This window comes from Pleurodeles waltl, chromosome 9 (genome assembly GCF_031143425.1).
Source record: "Pleurodeles waltl isolate 20211129_DDA chromosome 9, aPleWal1.hap1.20221129, whole genome shotgun sequence".
NCBI lineage: Eukaryota > Metazoa > Chordata > Amphibia > Caudata > Salamandridae > Pleurodeles > Pleurodeles waltl.
In genome coordinates, this window is record NC_090448.1 from 49,264,305 (window position 1) to 49,282,836 (window position 18,532).

Sequence of the window (18,532 nt, forward strand, 5' to 3'; positions counted from 1 at the left end):
ATATTTGAATTAATCTCAGCTGTTTGCGATCACTCTGGGCCGCACACCAGATCATCTTTGGTGGAATGGCAGGCAAAAAGCAATGTACTGGGATGCAGGACGGAGTAATTATTACTGGCTGAGTTTAATTCAAGCATTCCATTCATTACTTTTTTGTTTACTATAATATACCCATGGTATGTTATATTAAATACTATAAATGGGCTGAATTGTGTATTTACATCACCCACAAAAAATGTATGTGTCAGAGGTGTGGAATTTTGTAAAATATCTGCTTTTTCATGGTATTTTATGCTTCTTAAATCTACTTGTCGTGTAAAAAAATATGTATATATCCACTTGTGCAGTGCTGTGAGGCAACAAATTATGACAGCGTTCTCATTGAATCAGTGATCTGAAAATAGTGCCTCTGATTATGCCGGAGCTCATAATATAGCAGAAATTGTATTCTAGCAATGGTCTAATTTTGCCACCATTCCATATATCTTCATGCTGGAGATGGATGTTGTGAGAAGTGGTAGTTCTGGGGTTGGAATGTCCTTTTGAGTCTTTGCACCCCTATAAACGTGCATGTTTAAGGGGTGCTACAAACGTCTCTAATCTCTTCCCGTATTGGGATATGTTGAAAATTTACTCCTGACAAGGGCAGACGTAAAATGCTTTCTCTGGGGTTGGGGGGGCAGGAGGGGATTTTGGGGGAGGGAAATAGGGATTGTACGGAAAGTGAACGTGCAAACGCTCAGCAGATTCTCGCGTGAGCAAACATGCACATGCATATTTGCTCATGTCAAAATGTAAGTCACAGAGCAGTACATTTTCCAGGCCTACTTCTGTAAATAACTGTGAATTCTTGAAAGTCATAAATCTGCACTAATGTAAAGGCATATGCCGTAGGTGTGCACTTTTGTCACTTTCTTTAACAATTAGGCCTCTAACGACACCTGGTGTCACATATGCCTGTTGTTTGCTATATATATATATTTCTCTACTAGTACCATTAGAGCATGCCATTTTGTTATGGCGTGCTCTGGGGGGGATACAGTCCTCGCCTACAATAAGATGGCTGTTTCGTGGATGCAGTGATTAGTTGGTAATATTTTAATTCAGTTTGATTTTGTGCTTGGAATGAGGGCTTTTTAATTTTTTTTAAAACTTAAAAAATTGTGATTACTTGAATTTGATTGTGCTGCAAACGTGCATAGCTTTTTCAGTAGTCCACTTTTTCTGGGTGAGGACTTGGGACACTTAGAGATGTCATTTTGTTTACAGCGCGCTCTAGTGCTCCAGAGGAGGCGATGATCCCCTTCTACAATAAGATGGCCCTTGTGCGAATGCGCTGATTAGTTGGTAAAAGGTCAGACACCCGAGCGACATCATCTTTTCTTTTTATTCAATTTTACTCTGCCCTTGGGGGCAGTGTGTTTTTTTTTTTTTTTTTTTTTTTTTTTTTTATCTTTTAAAATTGTGATTACTTGAATTTGACTGTGCTGCAAACCTGCGTAGCATTTTCAATAGACCTCTTCTTCTGGGTGAGGACTTGGACACTTAGAGAAGCCATTTTTTGTCTGGAGCGTTCTAGTGCTTTAGAGATGGAGACAAGCCCCTCCTATAATAAAATGGCACACCTAAGGCAAGCCTGCCTGTAATCGTCCGTGTCCCGACCTTTGCCAGCACCAGCCACCATGCTGGTTCTACCCCAGAAATGAGTCCACAAATAATATTGTCATCAGCAAGCTATGAGGCATGAGGGTCACTAATAAGGGTATATGCAACCCTATTTTGGTGCATTGCGAAGGCCCGGCTTCTTGTCTGAAGTGTAAACTCTCACTACATTCTCTAACTAGCGGAGTAAGGAGATTGAAGGACAATGTTGAACCTCAGGCCAAATTAAATTCTGCTTTGATTAACATTTACACCCTACACAAGCACGCTCTTTACAACCTCTTAGAGCACGCCCAGTTAGATGTCCTCTTCTTGACCGAAACACGGTTGAGAGAGGACTCCTGCCCTGCTCTACAGCTTGTGATTCCTGAAGACCACAGTTGTTTCCATGTGGTTAAGGTAGGCAAACGTGGTGGGGTACTAGCTTTAGTATTTAAGAAAGGTCTTAAATGCCGTACCTTTCAGCTGGATGAGATGAGAGATGCAGATGATTTGGGCTTCTGCTTATCCCCCACTGCCCAATGTTGTTTCCGTGGATGCTTGTCTGTGGCCTCCGGGTGACTTTAATGACTCACTAGCCCAAGCAGTTGTGCTTAAGATCATTAACCTTGCTAACTTCACTGAGTTAGTCAACTTTAATATTCAGACGGACAATACAAATGACCCCTTGGTTAAGCCCTTAATAGAAAACATAGCAGCGTTCAACCTCTCAGTGATTCCTCAGGGCCCAGCGCACATAGCTGGTCTCTCCATTGATGGGGGTACTGTCCAGTATTTTGGTCCTGTTGGATACCAGAAGGCGAAAAGTCTGATCCGACCACTTTTTAATTCCCTTTTCTTGGCTCCTGTCTTCTCATAAGGAGAGTAGAGTAGAGTCGACACTCAGGTCTCCGCCTCAGTGCCTTGGATTAAAGTAGTAATTTCGGATCTCCAGGAGGCTTTAATCTCTTCTAGACCCGTGCTCACAGGGGAGGTTACTGATAACATCGAAGTGAGCAAACGGCTCATGAATGAAGCCGATGCAGTGGTGCTGGAATTGACCACCCGGAAGAGTGGACAATCTCGTTTGGCCCGCTAGTTCTGAGATGTTCCTGCCTTAGAAAGGAAAACTTGTAAAAAAAAAAAAAAAAAAAAAAAACTAGAAAGATCCTGGAGACGACATCACAAAGAGGAAGCCTAGGTGTTATACAAAGAAGCCCTTAATACTTATCATAAGAACATAAGACTTGTTCATTTCATGTTGTACTTCCACAGCCTTAAGGCTGCTAATAATAGCTGCAATGAGATCTTCAAGGTAATATAAAAATTCACATACTCTAAGATGGTGGCCCCGCCTTGTCATGTCAGCTTGGGCCTATGTGTGAAATCGAGTGATTTTGATTTTTTTTTTAGGATAGAATCACAAGGATCCAGAGACATTTATTGAGGCTTGACACCATAGAACCTATAAAATTATCAGATTTTCCAGCTCTGCCCACTGCTAATAGGAAGCTGGTACAATTATAGCTACCCAATGTAGAGTAACTGAAGGACCCCCCTAAGAGGTGTAAGTCCGGCTTTCCTTTAGGTCCACACCCTCCTCACAATTTGAGACAAATAGCCAAGTCTCTAAACCTGGTGTACATGAAGTTATTCACGGCATCGCTGCAGTTGGGGACAGTGCCGGAAGCCTGGAAAAATGCTAATGTAATTCCCCTCTTAAAAAAAACAAATGCTGACCCTAAGATCCTTTCTAATTGTAAACTGGTCTCTCTGCTTTCAGCCGTCTCAAAGATTTTCGAAAAGATTGTGAATTCTCAATACTGACTTTCTGGTTACCTCTAACCTTCTGCATCCATCCCATTCGGGTTTCCTAGCACGGCACAGTATGGAAACAGACTTGCTGGGAGTAATAGAATCCATTGAAAGGACTTAAGATCTTTGTCATAATGTTGCCTTGAATCTTTTGGATCTGTTGGGGGCTGTTGACACTGTTTCACATGAGATCCTGCTCCAGCAGCTGGAAACAGTTTAAGTGGGAAGAGCAGCGCTGAGCGGAATTGGTCATTTCTAGATCACAGAGAAGAAGCTATATGGTGAAGCGCTTTTACTCAGTTGTGAAGCCATTAAAAAATGTTGGACCAGACAGCTCTGCGCTGAGCCCCACTCTTTTTAACATTTATATGACTACCCATTGGCTTTTTTGGTAGAGTCATTCGGCATTAAATGAATTTCGCATGCGGATGATACGCAGTTATTGCTCTCTCATAAGGGTGATTCTGCCTTTATGTGTGGACGCTGTGATGGATTGGCTCAGAATTAATTGGCTACAGTGTAATCTGGACAAGATGGAAATTTTGCTTTTTGACCCCCAACACATTACCTGGTTGCACTGGTGCTTGGCCGAACAGCGGTATGTCACCCCTCTCCCTCCTGTGGAAGTGGTGAGGAAGCTGGGAGTGTTTTTTTTATGTCTAGCTGTCTTTCAAAGCTCGTCCTATTTCTGGATATTAAGGATGCTAAAATAATCCTGGATTTTCTTCCATGGGACGTGTGGTTATCAATGGTCAGGACATTGATTTTATCCAGATTAGATTACTCTAATGTCCCTTACCTGGGGATTCCGGAATACCTTATACACCAACTCAAAACTGACCAAACGATCCTCAGTGTACCATTTCTCGGAACACTTGCACTGGCTGGCAGTCAACAAAAGAGGGATGTTTAATACCTTAACTATCGCTCACCGAGCCTTCCACAAAACTGGTCCCAGATATCTGAATGATAGGATCCTTGAATACTGTAATGGCAGGGCCCTGCGCTTGAGGAATGCACGGGCGATAGCTGTCCCCCTCTCTAGAAGAAAGAGACGGGGTGGTGCCTCCTTCACGGTACTAGTCGCCAAGATTTGGAATAAGCTTTCCTTTTGTCTCAGATCTCTTCTGGATGAGGCCACTTTCTGAAAATCTTTTAAAACTTATCTGATTAATTTATAAGACTAGCTCCCCGCCTGGTCTTTTGCCTCAGCTCTGGGATACTCTGAGTAGCCATGCGCTATATAAAACCCTTCGTACTTCCTTCATTCATCTTTTAACAACTTCAAACTTCGGGGTGTTGCAATTTTAGGACAAACTTGACTTGCTGCCTGATGTTGTGTGGGCATCATCAGAAATTACCATGTTTGTCTGACCCTATTTTCAGCCGGATTGTGAGAAGTGATCTGAGGGCTCAGTTTGCGGGTTTTTAGGTTGCTCGAAGCTCTGATGTAATGATGGTTTAACTCTTCTTTGAAAGCCATTATATCTCAAAACGGCTTCTTATCTCCTGGGACTTTGTCCAAGTCCGAGGCCTAGTGGCCACTGTTTTCTACACAAATGTCTTGGTGTTTTATGTGTGTATCTTTAATAGTCTTCTTTTTTTCTTTTCTCTTTTACCTAAGGGTTTTGTTCCCAATGACCCTTTTTTCTGGTATGGCTGAACTGGGTAACAGGTTACCTGTACTAGCCTCCTGAGTTTCCCCCATTAGCTGTATCAAACTTCTCAGGAGTTATATAATTTTCATTCGTTGGTGTCACACTAGTAGGGAGAGTGACAGGAGTGTGATCTTTTAATGTGTCTGTTAAGTGGTATAATAGGTTAGGGAGGGTGCAAAGTTTATCTACTATCACTGTGCAGGCTCAAGAGCTGATCAGCTGCTGGGAAATAAACTTGCCATATTTGACTGTAAATTTGAAATTCTGATATCTAAACGAGTGATGCAGTTAGCTAAGGACTGCAATAAGACCAGCTATAATCTGTTAATATTATTTAATTTTCCAACCAGTCGTGGATGCCCTGAAGAGGCTTCGTGGTCCTCCAGGGGTCCCCGGACCAGAGGTTGGGAACCACTGTACTACTCAGAATATCATGGCAGTGTGAGATTTTTCAGACCCCAAAACATTTTTTCTTTTAGCCAATGTTTTTGTCACATTGGTGAGAGGCCTGCAGCTCCTACAACTATAACGTTTTATAAAAACTGTGTCAAAACGAAACACATATTAACAAAACTAAAAGGCAGGCAACCACCTCCAGACCAATTGTCTATGTCGATGCTGTTTATTTTCATGTTTTCCATAATCTTGCTGGAACTGGTTTTACACTATTTTTTCATTATTAATATTTTTTGAAAACGCCAGCATGTATCAAACACATTTTACTGGAGGATGCCTCAAAGAAACACTACTTAAAATTTCACGGTTTAACAAGACATTTTTCTTCTATTTGCCATATTTTGTGAACCCTTTGTTTTAAAAGCTAAGACTCATCCTTATTGCTTTCAGGCTTCTGCAAGAATTTGTATTTAGTAAGAGAGCATTTCGGGAGCGTTATAGGTAGCCTCAAATTGTTAAACTTTGTGTGTGTATACATTTTTATACTGGAACCATTATCAGTAGTGCAAGTTGAGCTTGCAGCATTTCTACATATCGCTCACCCTACTAATAAAGACTTAGCATTAATGAATCCTAACTACAAGCTCTAACAGCATGACAATATATATATATACAAAGCTTATATCAACTGTAGAAAATGCTCTTTTACAAATCCATCATGTGCTACTGTGTACTGACAGCCAATGGTTTTGTGCTGCAGGGAGTCAGACTTACTTTTCCAAAGAACAAAATAAACATGAACACTTGATGTCCTTGTCTCCAGACAATGGGGGCTATTATGACTTCGGCCGAAGTCCCGACGGGTAGGTTGCCGCCAGTGTGGCAGCCTCCCCGTCGGGCCCATTATGAGTTTCCCGCTGGGTCAGTGGGCGGAAACATAGTTTCCGCCTGCTGGTTCAGTGGGAAACGGCCTACAGCATTGATTCTGAACTGGTAGGGTTCACCAGCACCCGTCCAAGTGTGCTTGCAACGATAAGATATTAAACCATCTACAGCAGTGCTTCCAACCTTTTGACTCCTGTGGACCCCCATTTTATCATTACTGGAACCTGGGGACCCCCACTGAATCATTATCGGAATCGAGGGACCCCCCACTGAGTCATTACTGGAAGCCGGGGACCCCAGCCTAAACACTGTTGATGATTTGAAACGCAAAACAATACACAAAAACATACAAAAACAAGCATTCATCAAACACATACACAAATTATAACACATTTTATTTAATTTGCAAACAAATATAAATAAAAATGTATTTATTTTAATAGGGAGGTTGGAGGTTTTCAAAATTCAATTAAAGCCGTACATGGCCCATACTATATTCTGTCTCATGCACCTGCGCTGCTCTCACAAATCAATCTGAGGATACCAATTTTTAGGCTTCAATTTCAAATTTCTTGAGATTTACAGTACGTTTTAATATTTTCAGGTGTCCATTTAGTCACTTAATATAACTTTATTGATTGTTTAGTATTATTTTATTTTCCAAGCAGTCGGGGACCCCCTGGGAAGGCTTTGCAGACCCCCAGGGGTCCTCAGACCACAGGTTGGGAACCACTGATCTACAGCAACAAACAACAAAGTTGTTTGCTTTGCTTGAAATCCAGTCAGCTACTGGCAATCTCTCATGGCTACGTCCCAGTCCATTGTTTATCACCCATTGTGTCTCTCTATACGTAATCCTGCGATATGCAAATCAGTGTGTCCCCTGCTCCAGTAGGAGCAGTCCTGTCAAAACCCCTAACCTGGTGCCCTGTAGACAGAAGCACATACTACCCCAGACCACAACTGGTTTGCATATGGCTGGTTTCTATTTGAGGTGGTATGGTGGGCAAAAAAGATGGACTGGAATGCAGCCTTGTAGTTACCAGTGACTGAGTTTAATTTTAAGTGCCCATCACTTTCTTGTTTTTCTCATTGAGATATGCTAAGTGCCACAGATGTGGCTAGACATAGGTCCTGTGCCCACTGTGTCACAGGACTCACTGATGAGGCCTAACTAGGCCGAACCCGTTGTGATGTCCTTGTGTTCAGGGATGATCTGGCCCGGCAGTTTGGGCTGGACTTTCCCTATTTCAGCTGCACCAAAGCTGAACTACATAAGGCTGGTTCCTATCTGAAGCGGCATAGTTGGCAAAAAAATGATGGATTGGAATACAGCCCTAGTAGTTACTAGTGGCAGGGATTAATTGAAGCATTATCTCTATGCACCCCTGGCCATTTTTAAACTGCCACAACAGCATGAATGGAAATGGCCATTGACATCTCCGGGTTGTTTGATAAATTAACACAAGCTTCCATGGTTGCCCTGGTGATAGTTAATTAGCACTTCCAGTAGTTAGAAGTAAAGTCTGTGAGGTAAATGTTGGGTGTGTTGTATATTTCTAGATAGCTTTATCTGGAGATTAGCATCAATGACAATGAAGTTCAGTTGAGTTCTTCCATCGTGAAAGCATTTTTACAAACATGTGGCAGTAAACATATTATTATAGCCTTCTAGGACCCACAGTGAATTGCAGAGGTCGAATGATTTGTTAGAGTTAGCATAGTGAGCTTCACTTGGGCACTCAGTAATGGTATCATGCAGAAAAATATACAGCAGTAGTTCATAAGCTTTTGATTTCTTGGAAACCCCACAGGAAGACGTGGACCCCCATCATAAGCAGTTTCTGCTATTTGAACTGCAAAACGATTTACACAACTACAGAAACGTGTATAAATCCTTAAACAAATTAGGATTTTTTTTCTTTTATTCTCATACTAAAATGTAGTTAAGGGGGGGCAGGAGCATTTGAAAATGTGGTTTTATTTCTTAAAGGCAAAGTGATATTCTAGACTCCAGCATATCACTTTGGGCCTGATTACGACCTTGGCGGAGGGGATTACTCCATCCCAAACATGACGAATATCCATCCCGCCGTATTACGAGTTCCATGATATCCTTTGGAACTTGTAGTACGACGGACGGGATATTCGTCACATTTGGGACGGAGAAATCCCTTGCGTCAAGATCATAATCAGGCTCTTTGTCTTTCAGCCCATAATACATCCTCTTTTTAATAGCGTATACTAGTGCTTCAAATGCCGTCTCCAGTTGTGGATACTATTGTAAGCTGTACATGTGCTGCTCCCACAAATGATGCTAAGTATATAAAGTTCATATTTAGCCTCCAATTTAAAATTGCTTCACACTTGCAGAGCCGTTTCAACTTTTTAATTTTATGTTTTGCTTTTTTGTGTGTATACCTTAATAACCTGCTAATTTTTCACTTTTTAAACAGTAGCTGACCCCAGAGTAGGTTTCTTCAACAAGAGGTTAAGAACAGCTGAGATACCGAATTATGCCCTACAGCACACTGATGAGAGTCTGTCCCTGCTGCTTAAGGGTAGTGTCCATGGTGGCCTAAAAAGAAAACATGGAGGAAAGATTGTTATTGTGGCAAACGTGTAGAAATGTGGACCATGTTGAGTCTAGGCAGGAGTATTTCTAATGGTTGCCTCATTCTAATAGGAGAGCGGTGCTACCCCAGATATCTGCAGGGGATTGGGTGAAAGGTCTTGAACTGGGTCAGTTAGCCAAATGGCTCTCTAAATTCAGTAATCCAATCAAAGTATATCAATCTAGCACTTAACTCAAGCAATATAGTGGTGTGTGGAATGTTGGATTTGTTCTCATCAGCACTAACATTGTTACAAACGAATCACCAAAGTTTATAACAATCTTGTACATTGATTGGCGGTACTGTGTCTGCCATCTATTTCTATGAAAGTGTCAAAAAAGAAATGAAATGTTTAACAACACAGAGTCTAGTAATACAAATTCTAATTACTCTTCTGTTTGCTAGATGAACATCCTGGTTTGAAAGAGGAAATCTTATTGGGAACTCAGCTGTAATGAAGTCTATAGTATTGCCTTTTTACTGTTGTTCGATTAAAGAGATGCTACATTCTGCTTCCTTTCTAGTTTCATTCTTGCTTTCCCATCACCTTTCCTGACCTCCCTTGAGAAGCCCTCACACTGGCACTGAATATTGTATTTTGAAGAGATTTCTAAAAGTAACTATTTTGCCATACTCTGAGCTGTGCTTGTCCTAATCACCTAAACATATCTTAGTTCCTGTTACATTTGCCGTCGAATCTTTGTAAAACGAGGTGACCCACCAGTGCCCATGGCTGGAGATATGTCACTTAGGGATAGAATTATATTTGATGTATCCGTTATCTCTTTTGTCCCTTTCAGGCCCTCTTTTACTCATTTCAGGCCCTCTTTTACTCATTTCAGGCCCTCTTTTACTCATTTCAGGCCCTCTTTTACTCATTTCAGGCACTCTTTTACTCATTTCAGGCCCTCTTTTACTCATTTCAGGCCCTCTTTTACTCATTTCAGGCCCTCTTTTACTCATTTCAGGCACTCTTTTACTCATTTCAGGCACTCTTTTACTCATTTCAGGCCCTCTTTTACTCATTTCAGGCACTCTTTTACTCATTTCAGGCCCTCTTTTACTCATTTCAGGCCCTCTTTTACTCATTTCAGGCACTCTTTTACTCATTTCAGGCCCTCTTTTACTCATTTCAGGCCCTCTTTTACTCATTTCAGGCCCTCTTTTACTCATTTCAGGCCCTCTTTTACTCATTTCAGGCCCTCTTTTACTCATTTCAGGCCCTCTTTTACTCATTTCAGGCCCTCTTTTACTCATTTCCACATTTCCACCTTTTGTCTGACAGTGCCTCCTTTTATTGGCCTTTTTAATTGTTTCCTCTTCACACCATGATGTCACCTTTGTAAAAAGCCCTCACGGTCTGACTTGTGTCCGCGACAGTCCGCTAGGCTTGCCAGCTCCATTCACAGTATTTGGTTAGCTGCGTGTTGGATGCTCGGAGAGAATGCATCAAGGGTTTGAGCTGATCTGGACTCAGACAGGTTAAGACTCCCAATTTACTACAGCCTGTTGGAGGCAAAACCCAGCTCTGTATTGCCAGGCTGCCACGTCTCACCGATCTCACATAACAGATCCTTTTGGAGAGGGGCAAGTGAAGCAGACATCCCCTGCAGCTAACAAACTGGTCATCCTGAGAGAGCACTCATGCATGTTTGGCATAAGTGCAGACTGGTGTGAGAGGAGACCTTTCCTTGAGATGAACTGAGGATCAGGGTGCGCTATGTTGCACCAGCTCAATACAGCATGGCTGAGAACTCACCAAGTACACAGGAATGCAGGAGTTCTTACATTTTGCTTTCATGTCACATAGGATGTAGGACAGTTGGCTGGAATATGTTCAGTACGTTTTCTCTGAGAGTGCTCCTGTTACTACACTGTGAAACCTTTCAGCGAAAACACCCCCACCACAGTGGCTAGGAAATCTAATTATGGGGGTCCTTCTCTGGCTTCTCTGGCTCAGATGCTTGTCTGACGTCTCCCTACTTTAAATTAAACTCTGAGATGGGATTTTTTGTGGGTTATGGATATCTGAAGCATTCATTAACGATTTATAGAATTCCAAAACCCATTAGTTAACCCCTTAGCAAATAGCACAGGAGTACTGTTTGTACACGAAAAGTAGGCATTATGAAGCCATAACGTTAACCCGCATGAATTGGAAAGATTGTGATAGGGCTACTCAGCTCTTTGCGTTTGGTCAAAATGCAGATTGTTTCTCTTGATTATCATGGGTGCCTTATTTTATGTATGGATGAGCCTGCTGTAGCTTGATTCAGCCTCATTATGTGGTTAATGACTTGCAGTGAACTATAAGTGAAGGCCTGTTTTTTAAAGAGCCAAAGGAAGCCTGGACACTTTGAGAGATTGAAAGGATACATTGATGTACAACATTGTCTCCCAGCTACGCTTCTGCATTCTAAGCAAAGCCCTACTATCGCTGCTGTATCTGTCTTGAATTTGTTTTTTCTTGCACAAAGGAGGTCTCCGATGCAGTCTCATTTAGCCTGTGATAGCAGAGGATTGTACTTATGATGCAAAATATATAGTTTCTTATTGGAATCCATCACAGGCTGTAATGATGAAAATGTGGTCCTATTAGGTTATTTGGTTGTTGAAATGTGCAGTGAGCCGACATTCGGGTGGGGGAGTGCCCAAAGATCTGGATGACAGCCACGAGCAAGACACACCATCCTTTTGCCTCTGCAGAATATGAAGCATAAAGCACTCAAGGAGTGCCATCTAACTTGGATAGTTGCACAGTTGGTGTAGGTAGATCTGAAATTGCTGGAGCAACCAGAGGAGCTTGTCGCAGACATGCAGAAAAAGAGTAGCAGGCTGGAGTGGCTAGATGTTTTAAATGAAACTGTGATTCGTTGTGTGCTGCAAATCACAGCTGTCTTCTCTACCAGATGTTGAAGCTGAATAAGTATAACTCATGGCTGAAGATCCAAAGATCAGCAAGACTTTCAAGGGGAGGGAACTGAGATGAAACAGATCATGAGTGTTCTGCTTTGATGATATTAAAATGTTGAAAAGATGGAGAACACACTGAAGCAGCACATGTTCAAAGAGGGGAAGAAAGTGCGTTTTGATTTTATCTGAACTGTACACTGAAACAAGAATGTGAAGAAGAGTTTATGCTCCTGGGATAGTCATGAGAGATGGGGTTCGGCTGCTGGTGCAGTCATTGGTCTTTGATTGGCTTATATATAATCGTGTGTCTGTGTAGGGGTGACCTTGGAGCTATACACCTTCAGACTTTACTGTTAGCCTTGACTATAACCGAGTAATACATTTGTAATGCCTATTGTGCCCTTGGTTGTAGAAGATTGTAAGGCAAAGGGCCTAGTCCCACTCACTGCTTTTGGCAAAGGAGGAATTCAGCTTTGGAGTCGGTGCTGCATTCAGCTTTCCTTTTTCTCCACCGGTTCTCCCCTTTTAACTGCCTTTATAGTTGAATTTACGTGAGAATGTTGACATTCATTGACTCATGGATCAAACAGCTGTACATCTCCAGAGTTTCTTCCAAGATATTTGTTAGTGGGGGGATAATGATGGTGATTTAGGGGATATTGTTATTCGTAGTGGAGATCCAATTGAAATCTATTTGGAATCTAAAACTACTATCCTGTTCTCGCTTAGAGTCTGAGTTACTCATCTCTCAATGACCTTTCCCATTCTAAATGAGATTTACTTTTGGAAATTCACAGTTATGGGAATGTCTGCACTGATACAGGTAATATCGCCCAGCACTATATTTAATCTAGCTTTTTTCCTGAACACTATATCCACCCTTAATGTTACTCATCCTCTTTAAAGTGATTTAGTTTGCAGTGTGTGCTATACCTAAAAATGCACTCACCAATCATTAAATGTTTAAGCGCTACTATAGTAATCTAATACTTACTATCCTTCTGTGATGTAACTGAATGTTTGCTAGATAGCATTGAGCTACAGAGCCGCCATTTTCCCACATATATTTGGGTAATGCGTTTACCTTTGTGTGGGAGCTGTGGTGGTTTCCTGTGACTAAAGTAATGTTTCTGTTTGAGCTCTTCCAAGAGGTGTAGGCTGCACATCTTCCTCAAATGCTACTAATGTGGTTTTTGGATATTATTTCATTGTGATTCATCATTTTACTCCTTTTTTTATTCAAGGTTGGGATTCCCAAAAACCATCAAGCTCCGCCAAAAACCCCAGCGATGGTGAAGAGGACCTGTACAGGAGGTGAGCGTGATCACTGCGTTTTAGTATGGAATAGCCATACTACTTCTAAGAAAGTGTTTGTATGTTGGCGGGCTAAGTCATACATGGGCTTTGACAAGTCCATATTACCTTTACGGGAAAGATCAATTAAAACTGCGACAGAATTTTCCAAAAAATCAATTGTATCGCTCCCTTTTGGTCTCTGTATGAAAAAGTTTAACTTTTTGTGTAACAAGCACATTAAAAATACACATTCAATATGACAATTTTCAGGGGGCAAAGAAAGCAAAATAAAATCTCTTAGGAGGGCATGTGTGTGGTAGAAATGAAAGTGACTAACATTTTATGAATAAGCCCTTTAGAATTGCGTAAATTGAAAAATGCTCATTATTGGTGATCACCTTTGAGATAATTAACAATGTAGGGGCGTATTTTGATTTTGCGGGATGGATTGCACTTCTTCAGAGTGACAGAGTAAATTACTTTGTCGTCCAGATGGAGTACCCACTCAGCCCCACAAATATTTCTACCATTGATAGAATGGATTGGAACTTTGGCTTCTGGCTCTGTCAAACATGACAGAGCCGTATGGCAAAGTTTTGGAAAGTTTTTTTTGTTTTGCTTTTTTTAAACAAAACTTAAATTGGGCCTTTGTTTTTTGAAAATAAAAAAAATGCCCCCTTGCCTTGGGTGTCATCACCCATGGCTAGTGGGACGTTTTTTGTTTTTTACTGCCCCTTACTGCCAGGGTTTTCCTGACAATGATAGGCTGTAAAACAAAAAACTGTATTTGTCCACTCATATAAATTGGGCAGGTGGACATATAGTCATTTCTCTCATGGCCCTTACTCAGTCGAACTGCCTGAGAAGTTTGGCCACAGCAAAGATGGAGTAGTCTCTGCTGTTGCCAAACTGTGGTCCTCCTCATCTAAGTTAGATGGATTAAGTTGCTGGTAGGAATATTCCATCGCCATTGTAATGGAGTATTCTTACTGCCAACATATAAATCAGGCCCTTATTGTAGCCTGAGTAGAAGGCTTTAGACTGATGAGGCCACTGAATAAATAGCCTGTAGAGTGAGCAGATTCTCCTTTTAGAGCATAGACTCCAAACACCTGTCATCTCTTCCAGGTCCACCAACCCGGTGCCTTTCTTTATCTTACTCCTAACCTATGCCACCATTTTGATATCTGCCTCTGCATTACCCTTTCTTCCTCATAACCTATGCCATCTTTTTCTGATTGCCTACCAACTCTGGGTGTATTCCTAATGTGTGCAACAGAAGAAGAACCACTACCACCACCACGCCGCTGCCTGCACCGTGACCTGATGACGACGCACAAAGCTGTGCCCCACTTCGCATTGCAACCCTGGTCTCACCGCTGCTGCCACCTGACGCCATCAGCGAGCCGCTGTTTGCACCGTGACCTGTGGGCCCCACAGTCTGCATCGCCTTGCTCACACCGCAGCCTTCATATCCCCGATGACGATGCTCTATGCTGACACTGCCGCTGCTGCCTGCGCCGTGGCCCGAGGACACCGCTCGTGAGGTACACAATCACTGTCCCGTCCTGCACCGCAGCCCTGGTCCGCCCACGCCAGCACCATCAACACCAACATCGTCAAGAGACGCCTCTGTCTGTACTGCAACCTGTGGGCGCCACACGGAGTCCACCCCATGTCGTACTGCTGCCTTGGGTCTATTGAAGACAGCGCTTCAGCAACGATGCCGCCGCTGCATGCAGCGCCACCTGAAGACACTGCACACCGCAGCCCTGGTCTCACCAACGTCATAGGAAGCCGTCACCGAGCCGCTGCCTGCACCGTGATCTGTGGGCACTGCACGTTCCATCATCTGCTTTGCACTGCAGCCCTGACGACATCAACGCCAGTGCTCCTGACTTCGTATTAAGCCTGGAGTTCGATCTGCAATGCTTGTGACTTCAAGGGCCCGACAACCCCCGCACCGATCTCTGGAACCAACGCACTCCGATGCCTGCGACGCCACCGACACTGCACTCCAGATCTCATCACGACGCCCTACATTTCCAAAGTACTGTTTGTGGCCTTCCCGAGACCGTAGCTGGCCCGCGATGCTGCGGTCAGCCTGAAATGTTGGAGTTGTTGTTCACTACGCCATGATAGCCCCAGACGGAGCTATTGACTTCAATGGACTGTATTTTTAAGTTGATTCTTGCAAAATTAATATCTTTATTACTGTATGTTGGATTTTTCTTGTTTTTGTCTTGTTTTACACAGATAAATACTGGCTATTTTTCTAAGACTGGTGTGGTGTCCTTTTGTAGTATTTTTACTGTATTACTGTGTGTTATGTGCAAATGCTTTACACATCGCTTCTGAGATAAGCCTGACTGCTCATGACAAGCTATCAAGTGGGTGAGTATGGGTTATCTGAGCTGGGTATCCCCTTTACCCTGACTAGAGTGAGGGTCCCTACTTTGACATGGTGTAAACTGACGGCCAACTAGAGACTGCATTTCCAACACCATCTCTTTCAGATCTGCCTCCATGAACTCCTTTCAATACTTTAACCTGTGCCATGTTTTTATATACTCCTCCACTCTCCACTTGCGCTCTCCCAACATATGCCATCTCCTCCACACTCCACTTTTTCAGATACTTTTCCACATATTCCTTTCCATACGCCTGTCCTTTCTCATCTGTTTCAGATCTTCCTTACATTCTTCTAACCCTTGGCATCTTTTTCTGATTCACCGTCCGACTCCCAGTGTACAGTAGGGTTGCCATGCAGCACACTGCATGCAGTCTTGTACCACTATTTGTGGCAATTTTTACATTTTCTAAATCTTTCAGCTGGAAGGGAAGTACTTGGCAGCACACCCCTCCACCAACCCCGCTTTTCCTGCACTGAAATAGTGCCTTGTATTCGAAACTTTAATGGGGTTCAAGCTAAACTATTTTCATGCAGTTCCATAAGTGAATTGTCCCTTTCTGACTAATACTGATTTTCAGCTTCTGAGTATCACTGAAGCAGAGGCTTGATCAGTGTGACACAATGTATGTCCAGCAGACTGGGGCTTAATCCAGTTTAGCCCAAAATATAACCAGAGGCCCTAACCTATAGATTATGTTAGTAGGCTGACACAGCATGCTTCTGGTAATGTTTGTGTTCTTAGGTAAGCTTGCCCACCCTTAAAGATCTTAAGTGGTAAAATGTGAACCCCTATCCTTGCAAAAGGCATTAGGTAGTCAAGTTTGATTGCTTTTTTTAATTAAACCACACAACTGCCTAGGCTCTCTTTCCTCTCCTGCTTTATCAATATTGAAAAAATAAAGAAATAATTGAGTAATTTGTTAGTGCTTAAGCAACCTTATATATAGTTAAAGACCACTGAAGACCTAAAGTGGTTATTTGTGAGTAGTTCGGTGAATGCTGTTAGTGGTAAACACTTAAAGCGGTCAGTTGTGACTGTTTAGATGGGACCTAGAGTCATTATTTGAGCGTGTTCAGACACGCCCTTAAGCTCACCCTGACCTTTAGTTGCCATTAATATATGCTTATGGAAGCTGAGACATGCACAGTTTTCAGTGGTCCTTTGTGGACACCTAATGAAACTTTTACTTACTAGTTGAACCCTCTAGGGAAGCAAAAGACCAGTTGTAAGAGTTTATTGCTCAAGCTTTCTTAGGTTGTAGAGCTCTAGGTATAGAGCAGGTGTTAAACCATTACATGTTTTAAACCATTACATGTTTTAAGGGAATTAAAGTATCTAAATAGAATAATAAGTCTCCAAGTAGAAAGTTTGATAATAGTTCACTGGTCTTACACAGTTAGCAGAAAATATGTCTTTGGATTTTGTGATGGTGCTCAAAACCTTGCGGTGTTAAACCTCGTGTTATTTTTGTATTTGCATTGCTTTGAAAAGAAACCCTATATATTTTTATTCTCATAATTTGTTATGTTATTTGTAATAGGTATGCTGCTGCTATGAAAGAAAAAAGTACAGATGCTAACAAAGCGACAGAAAAAGTTCACACTGTAAAAATGTGAAAAGCAAATAATACTTAGTCAATTGATCTGAAAGCTCTGCTAGTAATATATTTGATGAATATTCCTCTCAAAAGAGGAGAACTAGCCAGATTCTCTATGATTGCTACATGGTATTTCGAAATGAATTCTGGGAGTTCACTTTGCTTCGATAGCACTCTACTCTGCAGACAGATTCAGGTCACATAGTAAATTCTTCCTAATGTTGTGTGGACCAGTGTTACCACCAGGATCAATCAATAGGCTTTGCCTGTTTGCATTTTACTCTTTGCTCAGGTATGAGATTGAGCAGGCCATAATCCAGGAGGAGCTGGCTCGGCTGGCCAAAAAAGAGCGGGAGTCAGCCCGCGAGAATCTCAGCATCCTGCGAGAGAAGAACCTTGCCAATGAAGAGCGGAAGAAAGCGGCTCAAATGGTGAGTTCTGTTTTGTTGTTACTGTGCTTACAAAAAGGACTTAAATAATATTGTTGGAAAATAATATGTGGACTAGTCTTAAAACTGTGACTCTGGCGTGCTGTGGATATCTAGACTTGGGCACTCTGAGAAAGAGTCACAAGTGATTAAACGATGGTCAGATTTCAATTCAGTTTTTAAGTTATTAGTTGTGAATTGCCTTTACCAAGACTACCTGTGCAGGAGTATGTCAAAGGCCAGCTTGCTATCAAGGATCCGAGATGTAGGAAACCCCTACTACTCAGTGCTCCCACCACCACGTGATCTGCTAGCCAGGACATGAGTAGACAAATCGGAGTCCACACATTCACTATATATCCTGTTGAATGTTTTGGTCACATAAGGATGCAACATACATTAAAGTGTTCCATCCTAGAGGATGCACTTCTTGTCTTTTCCCATGTGGAAACCTGGGGCTGGGAATTGAGGCGAGGAATCAAACTCCTCAGAAAAGGGACACACATTCTCCTGTCCACTTCCTCTGAAAGCCTGCTGAATGTAGGCAGTGTTCCTCTGGCTGGGTTTAGTAGTCTTAGGAACTGGAGTTTTCTGACTAGGACCCAGGAGGCTGCCAAGACCTACAAAGGGGTGATTTTTAGACTCCGAGCAACTTTAACAGTTTGTCATACACATACATTGACAAGTCATGCTGAGTTGTGTTTATCAGTTGTTATGTATGGGTCAATGAACATGTTTTTATTTTTGAGAGACTGCCTTTTAAGTAATATGATTGCTAGCTGATAGTTAAAGGCATTCTCACATGTTTGCCCTCTTGTAGTTTAAGGATTGGCAAGGTGCCTGTGGGTTTTTTGCATTAGACATTTAATCGCCA

The 18,532-nt window shown here is 42.2% G+C and overlaps 1 protein-coding gene across 3 annotated transcripts in view; it reads left to right on the forward strand.

The window, feature by feature from the left end:
• CHCHD6 (coiled-coil-helix-coiled-coil-helix domain containing 6) overlaps positions 1–18,532 on the forward strand; it is a 746,922-nt gene that overhangs the window by 35,410 nt on the left and 692,980 nt on the right. For all 3 annotated transcript variants that reach the window (XM_069206264.1, XM_069206262.1, XM_069206263.1), the window contains exons 3-4: positions 13,168–13,237; positions 17,523–17,661. In XM_069206264.1, the coding sequence (XP_069062365.1) occupies positions 13,168–13,237; positions 17,523–17,661 (209 nt within the window). The remainder of the gene's footprint in view (positions 1–13,167; positions 13,238–17,522; positions 17,662–18,532) is intronic.